Here is a 15871-nt window from a genome sequence, read left to right on the forward strand (position 1 = left end):
CTAATTGATGCTGCTAGATACACGGATTTGGATTATACTTAGTGGGGGTAGGCACCAAAAAGAGGACCTTTGGGGTGCTGATAATATTCTGATTTTGTCCTGAGTGATGATTATTGAAACATGTTCATTTTGTGAAAATTTATAGGACTGTGCATTTATGATTTATATACTTTTGTGCATGTGTTTATATTTCACCAAATTAATACATAAAATATGCGTGGAAAAATTACTTGAGGAATGTATTAAAAGAAAACAAAACATGTTGTTAAAGATTTAGTTCCATGGGAAATAATATAATGTTAACACACAAAACAAGCGACAGAAGTATAAATAGAGCATGATTCCAATGTTATTTAAAAATAAATAAATACATAGACAAAAGGGAATGGGTCTGTATCAACATATTAGCAGTGATTATCTCTCGTGGCTTGTTTATGAGTGATATTTGTTTCTTTAGATAAATGGACATTACCTGTATGCTTAAAAGCATATTCAAAGAATAGCCTTTCATCCATAGACTTTTTAAAAAATAGTATTTTCTGTGGAATTGCTTTTTTAAATCTTAGGTTGGAACATCTTGGACCCTATTGCTCAACTTGCCATAGCTGATGTGCTACACACCATTTTTAAAGAAATGGGATTAAATCTGTCACCAAAAATGCAGCAATTCCTTACGATTATAAATTCTTAATGTAATAATTTATTATGCAACCAAAATGAGTGCATTTGGGCCTGAGGGAAACTGTTAAATAAATGATTTAATAAATAAATGAACCTGATTCTCTCCCTGGCCTCTTTCTCAAAAGGAATCGAATGTCATGAGAATAGACACATTATAAAAAAGGGGAGCATATTTCAATTGCTTAAAGACTTTAGCTTCAGGAACATAAATTATTATTCTGATTTCCATGTTTATCCACTAGATATCTCCTTTTCTATTCAAGTCTGTTATTCATGGTGTATATTATTTCTGAATCTCTTGACAGTTCTAAATATTTATGATTACATATTTTTGTTCCCAGAAGCAGAAAGTTCAAAGCATTGAAACATGTGAACTATGACGTAATCTAGGTCCAAATAGATGATAATTCATTGAAGTTAAGACACTCTCAATTTTAAGGCACCCCACTATTCATGGATGGCTAAGAAAGAAAAACACTAGTACACTCTATTGACTATGAGATGCATCTTAATTTCAGAAATGTTAACATATTTTTAAAATGCATATTCTAGAATTCATGAAATATGTCAATAAAATACAGAATGTTTTAAGGTCAAGCTCTGTCACATTAAATGTTTTCTCAGTGCTGGATTAAAAATATGTCGTAACGTAAGCTGCCACCGCCCTTATGGTGCCTTTGGGAAAATCACGTTACTCACCTTCCCTCACTTTACTGCTTTATTCTGGAACACTGTGATAAATGGACAAACCTACAATGTCTATGCCGTGAACAGTGCCCGTTAGAGATGGGACTGTAGAACGTGTACAATCATTTGTTAAGACTCTACAAGCATGCTCTCAGACGCTGTGTTCAATACTTTGCGTGAATTCTTTATTTCATCATCATAACAACCCTAAAAATAGTAGAAGTATTGTGATCCTTAAGGTGGATGCTGTTGGTGCTTCCTCCAGATTCCCTTTCCCATCTGGTGCACCCACCTCCCAGCTGTAGTGAGTGTTGGCTAGTAATGGTTCATAGCTTCCTCTTCTCTTGAAAATTGCCTTCAGCCAAAAGTAAGCTCCCTCTCTAGTAGGCTATGCCTTACCCCACTGACTGTCCCAAATTTGCAAAAAGCTGACCTTCTTGCCTCCAGGTGAGACCGACTCTGTGGTACAGTTCACACTGCAGAGCTTCCTGTGGGATCAGGCAGAAGCCAGGCTCCAGCTAAGACCACATTCTCGCTTAGCTTCTTCCCCTTCCCTATCCACTGTCCTCACTCCCCTCCTCCTGAGAGCCCACTCAATAAATCACATGCACCTGAATCCCCCTCTTGGGCTCTGCTTCTAGGGAAACCAAACTTAAAAAAAAATGTACAAGTGAAGAAATTGGGTCTTTAAGAAATTTGGCAACGTAGTCTCCAAGTGAGCAAGTGATAGAGCCAAACTAGAACCCGGATATGTTTGATGTCAAAGCTCTGCTCTTAAGCTCCAGTTGGCGAGGATCAGACAAATATTGCTCAATAAGCAGGTTGCCACTCCTCTTTACATCTGTACCTTGAGTTCTTCCATGTCTGTTAGCTCTCATACTCTTTTGTTGCAGAAGTGGAAGCACAGACTATTGAAGAGCTAAAGCAACAGAAATCGTTTGTGAAACTTCAAAAGAAGCACTACAAAGAAATGAAAGACCTGGTCAAGAGACACCACAAGAAAACCACTGACCTTATCAAAGAACACACTACAAAATATAATGAAATTCAGAATGACTACTTGAGAAGGAGGGCAGCTTTGGAAAAGACAGCCAAAAAGGATAGTAAGAAAAAGTAAGTTGAATGAGTATTGTTTGATTGTTTGTCTTATAGTATGAAGAAAGAGAGTCATTTACATGGATTTTTGATGTTTTATGCCGTATTTTGGACCTACATCACTGCAAGAAGGAAAGCCACCCGACTCCCTCCATTCTCTACAGCTCTTGTGTCATCTCAGCTCAGTTTTGCTTGTGGACTGAATTTCTTTATTTGACCAAATTCTGAGAATAGATATGCAGGAAATCCTACGTTTGAGTTCTAGCCTGTGAGACCAATACCAGTTGGCTGACTTCCCATATTATAGCCGCCGACCTGGTAGATATGAAATTTTTCCATGTACCTAGAACCTAGTTGAAGAGGTCACTTGTCTTATAGAAGAGAGAAGTCTCAACTATCCTTTGGTGCCCCATCCAAAACCCACAAAGCCTTGCACAGATAACCCTTGTGTTTGGGTCTAGGAGTCCCCATAGCCCCAAGTACCCAGATCTTGATGGGGAGAAGCACCTCTCACACATTCATTCAACCAATATGTATTGAGTGCCTACTGTGTGTCCTGGGACACAGCAGTGAACAGGACCTACGCAATTATCCCCTGCAGGTAGCTAACATGGTAATGCAGGGAACTGTGTGAGCATGGAAGCTACCTGTCAGTGAGCTAAGAGTCAGGTTGTACTACATGCTTCCTTTCACTTCCTTACAGAATAATCTTACCTTGATGCCAGGTTATAGAGACAGGTAAGATGCATTTTTCAGATCCATGTTGTGACATGTAATTTAACATGTGCTTAACTTAAAAACACAATCAAAACCTACTAGTTGGGTTTTAAAAAGCAATTAAATCATCATTTCTTAGAGCTGGAGCAGCCTTAGAAGCCATCTAGGTGAATTCTTGTCACTTCTTCAAGGAGGAAGCTGAAAGCTAAAGGCATTCACATCTACCCACAGTTACACAAACAGTTCAGGTAAACAGCTTGGCCTAAAACTTATCCTAAATTTCTACTTTAGTGATATGTATGTAGTTTTTTGTTACTTCACGCATTTATTTAGTTATAAGTCATATCCTGCAAACTTTCAATAAAGTATTGACGTAGTTTGTCATAGCAGACGTGTAAAAATCCTAGGAAAATAGAAAAACCACGCACACACAAACATACACACAGACTGAGTGGCTAACAGTTACCTAGACCTACTGTCCACTATGGAGTCACTAGCTACATGTGGCTATTGAGCCTTGAAAAGTGGCTCATCAATATTGATATGTGCTAGAACTGTAAAATACATACCAGATTTCAAAGACTTCATTAAAAGAAAAGAAGAGAATGTAAAATAGCTCATATTTTTATATTGACTTATATTGATTTTATTTTAATTACATTTTGAAATGATAATATTTTGGATGTATTATGTTATATAAAATACATTATTAAAATTAATTTCACTCATTTCCTTTTACTTTTTAAGATAGCTACTAAAAATTTTAAATCACATATGGGAAAAAAATCAAATACGTGGCTCATGTTATATTTCTACTGGACAGCACCAACCATTTAATGTAATTTCTGTCCTTGAACACTGATTTCAGCTTTTAGCTTCTGAGAAAAGGAAATATGGGTTAGATGATTCTTCTTATCTGATTAAAGGAAACTTACTTGCTTTTCCAAGAGAGACAAACATTTTCCCGGTATTAAATTATAAGAGAATTCATCTCATGAATCTTACACAGGCAACATTAGGCAACAAGGGATAATGTCTTCAATCCTGTTTTTACAGAAGATGCAGAAACATGGTTTGCCTGGTTATTTTTTTATACTTTCCCTCAAAAAACAAACAAACAAAAGTCCCAAAGCATCTAGTATTGAAAGATACATCAGTAGAAACTTTTCTTGAAGAGGCGAAGCTGCTGAGGTCTGATTATGTCTGTCCATCTCCCATCCTCCTTGATACATATTAAAATCCTGAAAATATCTCAGAGCAATAAATGGACATAGTGTCCATTATATTAGTTTCTTAATCAAATATCCATCGTCTCCACTGAGCTTTCCACATTATGTAAAGAGCAGATCTTTCCGAGATGGTTTCTGTCCAGACACTAGTGTGCAATGATGCTGTGTTGTTCTTAACAGCACAGACTGTGCCTTCCCCTAAGTGTCTGTCCTTGGGTGAGCTGCACTGCTGCTCCCCATACTGTGTCCTTGGGCAGATTGTCTCACTGAACCTCAGTTTCCTCAGATGTAAACTGGAGATGTTCATCCCTACTTGTTGGGTTGCGGTTAAAGCCAAAAGTAAAGTAGAGAGTGTCCGACACCTGCTGAGTGGTCAACAAATGTTGACCTGCTGCCTCTGCTGCGGTGGCTGCAGCTGATGAAAGAAACACCTTTACGTTCTGGCTACACTGACTTCCTGCTATGAGAGATGATAGATGTACTCGTTCCCATGCCAGGATGGAGGGCCACCTCAATGCTGCCATGTGATTCTGATGTATCGGGATCCACGAGCCTCGTAGAGTGTTCATTCTCATTTGGCGGTGCGTATTAAAATGCAAATAGAAACATCTGAGGGAATTCTGCATCCCTTATTTGACAAAATAAGATCCTAACACCAGCTTCAACCGCCTCTCCACGTGGCACCGTTGATGCCGGCCTACTTCCAAGAGCGAGCAACAGGAATTTACGCTCTCAAGAAACTTCTACCTGTTCCAGTCGGCCGCAAGTGAAAAACAGAGGCAGAATGAGGCAGGATCTGATGCGCTGGATATCTTGGGTGTTTTAGTTTTCTTTCTGCAGAGGTTTCCGTATAAAGGAAAACATCAGAACTGCTCTTGTACCCCATTCCCAACACTGTCTCCTTTTCTATTGTGTCCAACAGGAAGTAAGAGCACAAAATTTGAAGGAATCACATCATATGTTTTAATAAGTTAGTGAGAAGTGCTTTGATTCATTTCAACATTAGTCCTAAACTTCTAAATATCTGTACGTACAATTCTCTGACTATGAATAACTCAAAGAAAGTTATCCTGCACAGAGTAAGCGCTCAATAACTGTTTTAGAATGAACTAAAGCATTCTCCTTTCTCTTGTAACCTAAGCTTTTTGAGGAAAGTGCCATTTTGGATAGAGACATCAATGAAGTTGGTACAGCCTCCAAAGAAACTTATTTCAATAACAGATCCTTGCTATTAAAAGATATCAAGAAACAGAACGAGTCAGCTGGGAGGGTTGCCGGCACATGGTCTCTGCACATGTTCTCTGTTTTCAGTCCTTATCACCCAGATGCAAACTTCGGCACCTCTTCAACTCCCCCGACAGACTCCATAAATGTAGAGAATACTGGAGTTGTTATGGGAGAAATGTAGCTGGGAATTACATCATACATGCCATGTTAAAAAAATAAAAAGATTAAAGCCTTAAAAAATTCTTATTAGACATTGTTTTTCCCAAGGAGAGGAGTAACATTCTCTCCATCACCACCGCCAGGGTCCCCAGCTTCCTGGCTTCCCTTTTCTGCCCCTTCCTCTTTCTAGAACAACACAAATTTCATCCACTTTCTGTGTTTGGAGACCCTCTGCTGCTAAGCTTGTCCTTGGCGTATCAGCCTCTTTCTCAAGTGGTTTGCTGGAATATTTATTTCCAAACACGGCACTCTCTCTCAGAGGAACTCTGGTGAGCAGCCTTCCTCCACCTTGTCATGACCTGATATTTTGTGAGTAAGCTCTGTGTCTCTGCAGGTCGGAACCCAGCAGCCCTGACCATGGTTCCTCAACCATTGAGCAAGATCTTGCTGCCCTGGATGCTGAAATGACCCAAAAGTTAATAGACTTAAAGGACAAACAGCAGCAGCAGCTGCTTAATCTTCGTCAAGAACAGTATTACAGTGAAAAATACCAGAAGCGAGAACATATTAAATTGGTAAGTCTGAGAAACGTGATTTATGTTTGTATAGCTGGAACCTCTTTTCTATAGAAAACTTTTGAAGTTCTTAGATAATTTAAACGGAGGCAGAGGCAGGTCTGGCTGGCATCTTCGCTTTGCTTCCTTACCCAGTAATCTTATTTTGATGCCAGGTAAGATGCATTTTTCAGATCCATATTGTGACTTATGATTTCACATGTGCTTTACTTAAAAAGCACAATCAAAACTCAGTATTTGGGTTTTAAAAAGCAACAAAATCATCATTTCTTAGAACTGGAAATTGCACAGGCCACATAATGTTCACCAAGCTCCTCTCTGTTCCCCAATGAGGCTATGTTTTATTGTTTTTATTTTCCTAACTTATTTGGGGGTTATAATAGCTTTGGGGGATCTTCGAACTCTCACAAGGAATTAGAAAACACTTATCTTTGTTCAAGAAAATTAAGAACATGCTGCAAATAAATGTGCACTTTTTTGGTATCACTGGGCTCTTCAAGAACTAAAAAATTATACAGTCCAGGAGCCGACCTGGTGGTGTAGCAGTTAAGTTCACATGCTCCACTTCGGCAGCCCGGGGTTCACAGGTTCAGATCCTGGGCGCGGACCTACGCACTGCTTATCAAGCCATGCTGTGGCAACGTCCCATATAAAGTAGAGGAAGATGGGCAGGAATGTTAGCCCAGGGCCAGTCTTCCTCAGCAAAAAAGAGGAGGATTGGCAATGGATGTTAGCTCGCGGCTAATCTTCCTCAAAAAAAAAAAATTATACAGTCCAGTCTCCAACATTTAGAAAAATCAGTAGCTCAATAGCCAATATGGAATATTGTCTACCCAATTCCTGAAGCTTCCTATGAAAGGAAATGCCATCATCTCTGTTGATGATCAGTTTTGTCCTCCAAAGTGTTTTTCACAGATTGTGACATTCTCTCCATTGTTGTTGATGCCTTGACACACAGTAGGGTCATGATAAATATTTGGTGACAAGTAGATTAAATGAATCAAACAATAAAGTAGGTTTGAAAACAAGCTTGTGCCAAAAACAAAACAAATGAGTCACCTTAGTGGAAATTAAAGTAATGTACCTAGAGGAAATGGGTTCTGAGAGGTGTTTGTATGACCTGTCCATTTCTTTGCTGAAAGCCTGTCCACATAAGAGAATTCTGAGGCTGCTTCTGCTTATAGGTTGGAAATGGGTTGGTGGTTTAGCCATCACTGTACAATAGGTGATTCAGTGTATGATGTTGTCCTAGTTATTGGTTCCCCAGTGACCATATGCAAATGAGCAGGTCAAAATCACATGAGGAGTTTGTTAAAAATTAGATTCCACTTGGTCAGTTATTGTCAACTTCAGCATGCATCAGTATCGCCTGAAGGCTTATTAAAACTCAGATTGTTGGGCCCTACCCCAAATGTCCAATTCAACAGGCCTCTTGTAGGGCTGGTGGTTCTGATGCTCCTGGTCCCAGGACCTCAACTTCGAGAACCACTGTCCAATACCTAAATGTGAAGCTCAAGGATTTATTTTTAACAAGCTCCATATGATTTTGGTGGGCTGCCTTATTTGTGAGCTACTGAAGTAAGATCTAAACAGTGAAAGAATGAGCAGGGGTCAGGTTTGGTGTAAGGAGGGGATTGCCTTGTTTGATCCAAGAAAGTCAAAGTGAATTTTAATGGGAGATAATGGCTTTGGGTTACCCTGTTGCAACCACTGCCATCTAACCTTCTCCAGTACCCCACCCCTAGTACTCCAGAAAATAATAACAAAAATTAAAACTAAAACAGTAACTGTGCATTGATTATTCACAATGGAGCCATATACTCTGCTAAGCCATTTACAAAAATTGTCCAGTTTAATCCTCCGTCAACCACTGGCGTTTGATACTACTGTCAGCCCATTTTGCAGATAAAAAAGCTTAAGAGAAATTTAGTGACTTTCCCAAGGTTCCCCAACTAGAAAGTGGATGCAATTGGGGTTTGAACCTTGGTCCTCTGATTCAAAAGTCCTTGCTTTGTAACCATTGTGTAGATGCCTCTCTAATTCAGATTCCAAGCCAAGGTTATCATAATGACCAAGGTTTTCATAATGAGGTCATTATGATAAACCTTGGCTTGAAACCTGCTGGTGATTCAGAGCACACACAGCCAACTCCTTCATGACTGGGATACTGTACCTCTCTCTTTTTTTTAAACAGCTTTATTTCACATGCCACACAATTCATTCATTTAAAGTGTATAATCCAGTGGTTTTCAGTATATTCATAGATATCTACAACCATCACCACAAACAATTTTAGAATATTTTCATCACCTCAAAAAGAACCACTGACTCATTCATTCATTCATTCATTCAACAAATTCTTATTAGACATCTACTCAGTAAATATTGACAACAATATTTGTTGTCAAGAGTAGGATGACAACAATCCTACTCTTTATGGAGCTTGCATTCTAGATGGGGGTCAGACCATAAACAAAATAAGTTGGTAAAATACATAGTATGTCAGATGTTAATAAGGGCTTAAGAGGAAAATCAATCATAAATAGGGAAATAGGGAATAGGATGGGGGAAGGATGAGGAGCATGCTTTGATATTTTAAATAGAGTAGCCAGGGAAGGACTCAATGGGAAGGCAGCATTTGAGTTAGGAGGTGAAGGACTGACCCAGGCAAACATATGGGGCGAGCTTTTACTAGGCAGAGGATTAGCAGCTGCAAAGGCTCTGGGCTGGAACTGAGCTATGTGTTGGAGGAACAGCAGGGTGACTCTGTCTGACGAGAACTATAGGGTCTTAAATCAGAGAGATAGGACTTTTAGATTTGGGGACAGATCTCTTAGGGTGTTATAGGCCTCCATATGGCCTCTATGTTTCACTTAGAGTGAAGTCAGAGCCCCTGGAGGGTTTTGAGCAGAGAAGTGACATGATCTGAAGTAACTTTCCTGAGGACCACTCTGGGGCTGAGCTGCCCAGTACGTGGTGAGGCGTGGGCCCCAGGGAAGGGCAGTACCAAAGCACAGTTCAGATGAGTGGTGGCCCCATGGGTTAGAAGTCTTGGGATTCTCCAGCAGGTGACTGAAGTTGACTAACAGGGTGAATGTTACTTAGAAGACTAGACAATCCAGCCATAATCATCTGGAGTTTCCTCAGAGTCCCAACCCATGGCAAGACTCCATTCCCCAAGGAAAGAGTCATGGCAACTCAGAAGAGACGTGGCAGAATAAGAAGGAAGCCCAATACTCACAGGAGAAACAAGAATTCAGAGTGTGGATGAGAACAGATGCCCACACATCCCACAAAGGCCTCTTGGGGAGAAGGGGACTTTTGCTGCAGAAGTGGGTACAGAAATCACAGGAAAGAGCTGCACAATCTCAGAGTCCCAGGAAGGATACCTGAGCATGAGGCACCGCATTAAATCTCACCAGGCGAGGTGTAGAAAGCTGCTCAACAGATTTTCTCCTGGAGGAGAAGGTTGGCTGGGAACTAGGGAAGACGAGGCTGAGCTCATAGGTGGGAAAATCCCACCTGAAGGGACAGAGAGCAGGAGAGGCAGTGGAGCTCCTACTGGCGGTGGCAATGCCAGAACTATGCTTCCCCTCCCTTCTCCCTAAGAAGGAATGAGTGTGTCCATAGTAAAAACTTTGAAGTGTTTTCAGAAAAACAGAAATATATGTCCAAGCCGGCCTGTTCCTTTCAAGCCAAATATAAGCAACCTACTCAAAATGGTCACCCCTTCACCACTGTGATTGTGGATTTGGGTTTCAGATAAAGCCCCAGTGCCTTTGCACACACTTGTATGGCCCTTTGTTAAGAAGGCTAAGGCCTAAACACCTTAGATTTAGAACCACACGGAGTTTATTTCCTGGCCATTTTGGGGCATCCACAATTTATACTACATGCCTTTCGCTGACATGTGTATCAGAACTTTCTAACAACTCTATTTGTAATAACTAGAAATTGTTCTGCCTAGAAATCTTTTGACTGAAAGGCACCCAGAAGCCTCAGTTCTATCTTTGGTTGTGGTTCTGAATTATGAACAGGCCTCTCAGGATAAATTAGACAAATAGAAGTGTAATTAAAAAGCAAGCAGGCCTCAGGTTAAAAGGAATATTTGGGTGATGAGGAAAATTAAGCAGAAGATATTTCATCTCCCAAAATTGCTTTGGGAATTAAATACAAACGTGTTTTGGTTGAAGATCATATATTTCAAATGCCAGTACCCACAGTTCAAGGATTGAGAAAGAAACTATGCATCAATAAACTCCCTGCCAAATGTTCATTAAAAACTGAATATTTGCAAAACATTCTGATAAACACTGGAGATAAAGATAAAGAAGATGCGGTCACCACACAAACTCAGGGAGCATATATTACGGTTATAATAACACATGATGAGTGAAATGATAAAGGTATTAGTATATTGATATGAAAACACAGATGTGGGAACAATTTGCCTAACTGTATAAACTAATAAATACCAAGAGAATATTTTTTGAGGTAATTGTTCATACTATCATGGGAGGCGTAAATGCACACCAAGCTTCATAAACTCTAGAGCTTCAATGAATTTTTTATACCTGCCTAAAAAGGATCTTCCTCCAGAAAGCCCTACATCCAAATAGCTCTGCAGCCTAGTTAAAGTGTGGTCCCCAAACCACCTGTGAGTTTGTTAGATATGCAGAGTCTCAGGCCCCCCCCAGACCTGCTAAATCACAGTTTGCATTTTAATAAGAGTGCTAGGTGACTTGTTACACGTTCAAGTTAAAGAAGCTCGATTTTAGAGCCTATGAATCCTTATCTGTGCTCAAAATGCGTTTTAGAATAAGCCTGAAGTTCCTTTTAGTTGAAATGAGAAATACAGCATGCTCTCCACTTTTGACAGCTTGGTCATCAAGCTGGATGCATATCTATTGGTGACAGAGGCATGGGTCCTGTGGAAATGGTTGCTTTCCTATATTCACAATAGAAGGAAATGGTTGCTTTCAGTTAGAGGGGAGGGAAAATAAAGAAGTAAGTTTTCCCACCCCATTCAAGTTTTTGCACCCCCTAAAATCTTTCTATAGATACCTTGAGGATCTGTGGACCCCAGCTAAGGCCTCCTCTTCCAGGGAAGAACTACGGCGTTGGGGAATCAGTCTAACGTGTTTATCTGTTTTTCATTGACTGCATTGGGTGGACCCTGAGTTTTGCCTATGCCATTAGGGTTAGGTTTTAATTTTAAAAGTGACTTTGGTAAGTGATGGAAATTTTTAGGGGGTCCCTCTGAGGGTTCTCGATGACTCTCAGTAATCAGCCCCAGCATCACATTCAAACTAAACACCCACAGCCTGGTGAGAGGGGATTTTGTAGTGATGTCGATGGGGTTGCTTCTCAGTCGCAGCAGTGCTTGGCCTGCCATTTTGTCTTCTCTCTTCTTCCTCTTTTTTTAGTGGCTTCAGGAAAAGATTTCCTCATTTTCTCTTACAGTCGCCATACCCTTTATCCTCCACAAAGGCTTGTTTTCCTTTGCTTTGCTTTGCTTCCTACCTTTTCTCCTCCTTCTCATATTTTCAGTCTTCCACATGTTCTAATTCCATCCATTTCTCCCTTCCTTCACATTGACCTCAATGATTCGAATTCTTCTTATACATCCTCCTGCCTGTCCCAACAGCAATCGTTCCTGGGCCCCAAACTAACATTACTACCCGTTGACCTGAGTTCCCCAACTCCCTGCCGATCCCAGAGATTGAAAGTTAGATTTCACAGTGAAAGCTCTGGGTGAAGATGGATCAGCTATGAATGGAATGGCCCATCAGGATGTGAGTGGTGACGAGTGAGGGTCTAGAGTCAAAAGTCCTCATTTCAGGCCGGTGCTTTCCCATTGAGTAGGTGTGTGACCACTCTGAACTTCAGTTTTCTCATCTGTCCATTGGAGATTAGAATAATCATCACTTCATTAAACTATAGGAAGGAATAATGAGACAATGTACCTAAAACACTGTTTTTAATGGAAGCCTTTTTTTTTTTTTTTTTTTTTTTTACAATATGTGATTGGCTTAGGAGATCTTGAGTTCAAATATAAATGTGTATTGCAGCTTTGACATCCTGCTACAGCCTGAGGGAGTGCATCATCTTCCTTTCAGTGATTTTTTTTTTTTTATGAGGAACATCAGCCCTGAGCTAACATCCGATGCCAATCCTACTCTTTTTTGCTGAGGAAGATTGGCCCTGAGCTAACATCCATGCCCATCTTTCTCTACTTTATATGGGACACCACCACAGCATGGCTTGACAAGCGGTGTGTTGGTGCGTGCCCAGGATCCGAACCTGCAAACCCTGGGCTGCTGAAGCGGAGCACGTGCACTTAACTACTGTGCCACAGGGCCGGCCCCACCTTTTAGTGATTTTTATTAGCATCATTTGCTGCCACAGCCTGTCTGAGAGCTAGCCTTGAATTTTCTCCCTTCTGTGGTGACCCAGCTGAAGTATATGTGCCAGGAGTAATTGCAGTGTCAGGAAGTATATCTCCACTGTAGTTGCGGTAGTGCTATCTGTCTTCCTCCAATATTCTGACTTTAATGTGGGATCATTTTTCTTGAGAAATAAATGATTTAGCTTTCCTGAAAACTTTACATTCTCCACCAAAAAAGAAATGACAAATAGAAGACTTTAGTGGTGAAATAAGGAATGAAGTAATTATCTAAATGTGTTCTTGTGGGTTTTCCTGATCATCATTGGGTAACCCTAATTGAGTTGATGTTGTTCTTTTCACATATATATGGTATTTATCTCAAATTCCATTGCTTTAATTATGAGCAAAAAATGAGCATATTTGTATATATGTATTGGCCATTTGTATTCCTCTTTTCTACAAACTGCCCGTTCACATCCATTGCCTACTTTTCCGTTGGATTGTCTCCTGTTATTTTGATCCACAGAGTTCATGCTGTATCCTTTCATGTATTATTTTAGGAGGTTGGGCAAGTTAGAGAGTATAAAGTGCACTTATATAATCATTCATTCACCAAAAGTTATTAAAGGCCTATTGTGGTCCTCACACTGGTTGGGGGATTCCCGTGTGGACCAAGCCTAAATGTGACCCCTGCCCTCAGGAGCTTAATTGGTTAAGAGCATAGGTTATGAAGTCAGACAGACCTACTAATAGTGTGCCCAATGTTATCAGTTAGCTTTGTCACATAACAAACATCTCAAAGCTTATTGCCTTAAAACAATAGCCATTTATTTAGCTCATGATTCTGTGTGTAGCAATTTGAGCTTCACTCAGCTGGATGGTTCTTCTAGTCTTGACTGGGCTCCTTCATGTGCCTTTGGTTCAGCTGCCAGTCATCTAGGGGCTCTGCTTCTGAGGTTGGCTGACTGTCAGCTGGGTCAAGGCAGGTGACTGATCCACATCTCTTATCATCCAGCAGGCTAGCCTGGGGTTGTTCATGTGGAAGTTGGAAAGGATTCCAATTAAGAGCAAGTGGAAGTAGGCAAGGTCTCTTGAGAGGGCTTGAACTTTTTCCTTCTTCTTTGGCCAAAGCAAGTCATAGGACCTGCCCAGATTCAAAGGATGGGGAAATAGACTCTATCTCTTGTTTAGAGGAGCTGCAGATCACATTGAAAAGAGTGTGGATACAGAGAAAAAGTGAACAATTAGGGCCATTTTTTGCAGAATTCTACATACAGCCCTGATAGTTTGGATGTGAGAGTCAATAAAATAATCCATGGAAGCTTAACACAGTGCCTAGTACATAGTCGTCATTCTTTACCAAAGGACAAGTTGCACAGGATTTAGAGTGAGGAGACATGACTTCCATTTTTAGTTATGTAACTTGAACTAAATAATTTCATCTCTTTGAGTGTCTGTATCCTCGTTTCTAAAACAAAAAGTTTGTACAAGAATGCTTGTAAAGTCTCCCTCTGACTGTAATGTTAGTTTCACTTAATAAAAATTATAGAATGCAGAGACAATCCAGCTCTCAGATCTATTAAAATAATAATTAGGGATTTCAGTTTAGAGCAATAAACTTTTAAACTTTGGTTTTTCTTTTGTGTGTGTGCATAATATATCTTAATATATTTTTATATGTTAATTGGTAACTATTTAGATGAAATTAAAGGGAAAAAGTCGGTAAACAGAACCATCCCCAAAGGCAAGGAAAATAATAGTTTTGACTTGTGTCAACTTAAAGAAGCTTGGGGAACAGAAGAGATTCTGCTGAAAGGAAGATTCCAAAATAGAATCCACAGTCTGATAATTTAGTTCGTGCCCTCTGGAATTACAGGACTCATTGCACTCCATCTGGCAAGTGAGGGATGCTGAGATGATATATTTTGCATTAAGAAAAAAGTAGCTGACATGCTGTGGTATTTATCTTCATAGACAGCTCTTCTGGGTCTATCTTCCAAATGCACTGTTGAAATATTAAGCCCATGATTTATTGCCCTATTTTAGTTACAAGTCACAGGACAACTCGTGTCTCCTTTAGTTAGGTCTCCTTTGCTAATTATTCGAAAACCTCCGGTTTGAACCTTCTTGCTACTTTCCCACATCTGAGTGGTAAGAAATATTTATTTATTTCATTTATTCTAAATTAGATGGCCTTGACATCTTTTAGAATTATGAAGCCTTATCCTAAAATTTTAGTGGTTTGGCTTTTTTTCTTTTTGGTTGGTTTAATGAGATATAATGATCTCATTTGACTTGATCAGATGCAAACATGTTCTTATTTTCTTTTATTTTAATCAAGAAATCCATAATTGCATCATTGGTGTTACTACACCAACTTTTTAATAACTCTTGCAAATACCTTCATTAGCATTTATAATTACAGAGGGATAATTGTTGGTCTATTGTAAATTTTTACTTAAAGCTGTTTATATGAATCATTTTAAGTGAAACTTCTTTTATGATAAAAGTTACCTTTCTCATTAAAATAAATATTTCATGGCCATAAATCCCTACTTTTTATTATTTTCAAGATATTTTTTTAACCATTATTGAATTCTAAAAACACACTTGTAACCATAGGATAATATAATTTTTACAATTTATCAAAGGAACTTTAGAGATAATTTAGAAGCTATGTTTTACTGATGAGGAAACAAGGCCTAGAGAATTGAAATGGCAAATCACAAGCATTATCTAGGCTGATAAAACACCTCAAATAAAGCTCACTGTATCAAATTTCTTGATTTTTTTTTCAAACTTTGAAAATATTTTCAGTTGATAGCCTCATTAAAGAATACCAGAAATAGCATTTGAGGGAGTATATGTTACATGGACCCATTTCTATTTCCCAGAAAAACTAAAAAGCTGACATTTACCTTGGCATAATTTAAAAGTGGAAAATAATTTAAAATGTTATAGATTCATTGAGCCAAGTTATTGACATTGACTAGAAGTCTTGGTCAGATTTCCACTTTTATTTCTTTGCCCAGCAAGGAAAAAAAACATTCCAAGGATTCTTTAAACGTTTAGATTCAAGTAAGCTGCTGTAAATTCTATTTAGCTGTAGAAAT

The 15871-nt window shown here is 39.3% G+C and overlaps 1 protein-coding gene across 2 annotated transcripts in view; it reads left to right on the plus strand.

The window, feature by feature from the left end:
* PLCB1 (phospholipase C beta 1) overlaps window positions 1-15871 on the plus strand; it is a 681789-nt gene that overhangs the window by 575098 nt on the left and 90820 nt on the right. For both annotated transcript variants that reach the window (XM_058563193.1, XM_058563194.1), the window contains exons 26-27: window positions 2262-2481; window positions 6190-6370. In XM_058563193.1, the coding sequence (XP_058419176.1) occupies window positions 2262-2481; window positions 6190-6370 (401 nt within the window). The remainder of the gene's footprint in view (window positions 1-2261; window positions 2482-6189; window positions 6371-15871) is intronic.

This window comes from Diceros bicornis, chromosome 19 (assembly GCF_020826845.1).
Source record: "Diceros bicornis minor isolate mBicDic1 chromosome 19, mDicBic1.mat.cur, whole genome shotgun sequence".
Taxonomy (NCBI): Eukaryota; Metazoa; Chordata; class Mammalia; order Perissodactyla; family Rhinocerotidae; genus Diceros; species Diceros bicornis.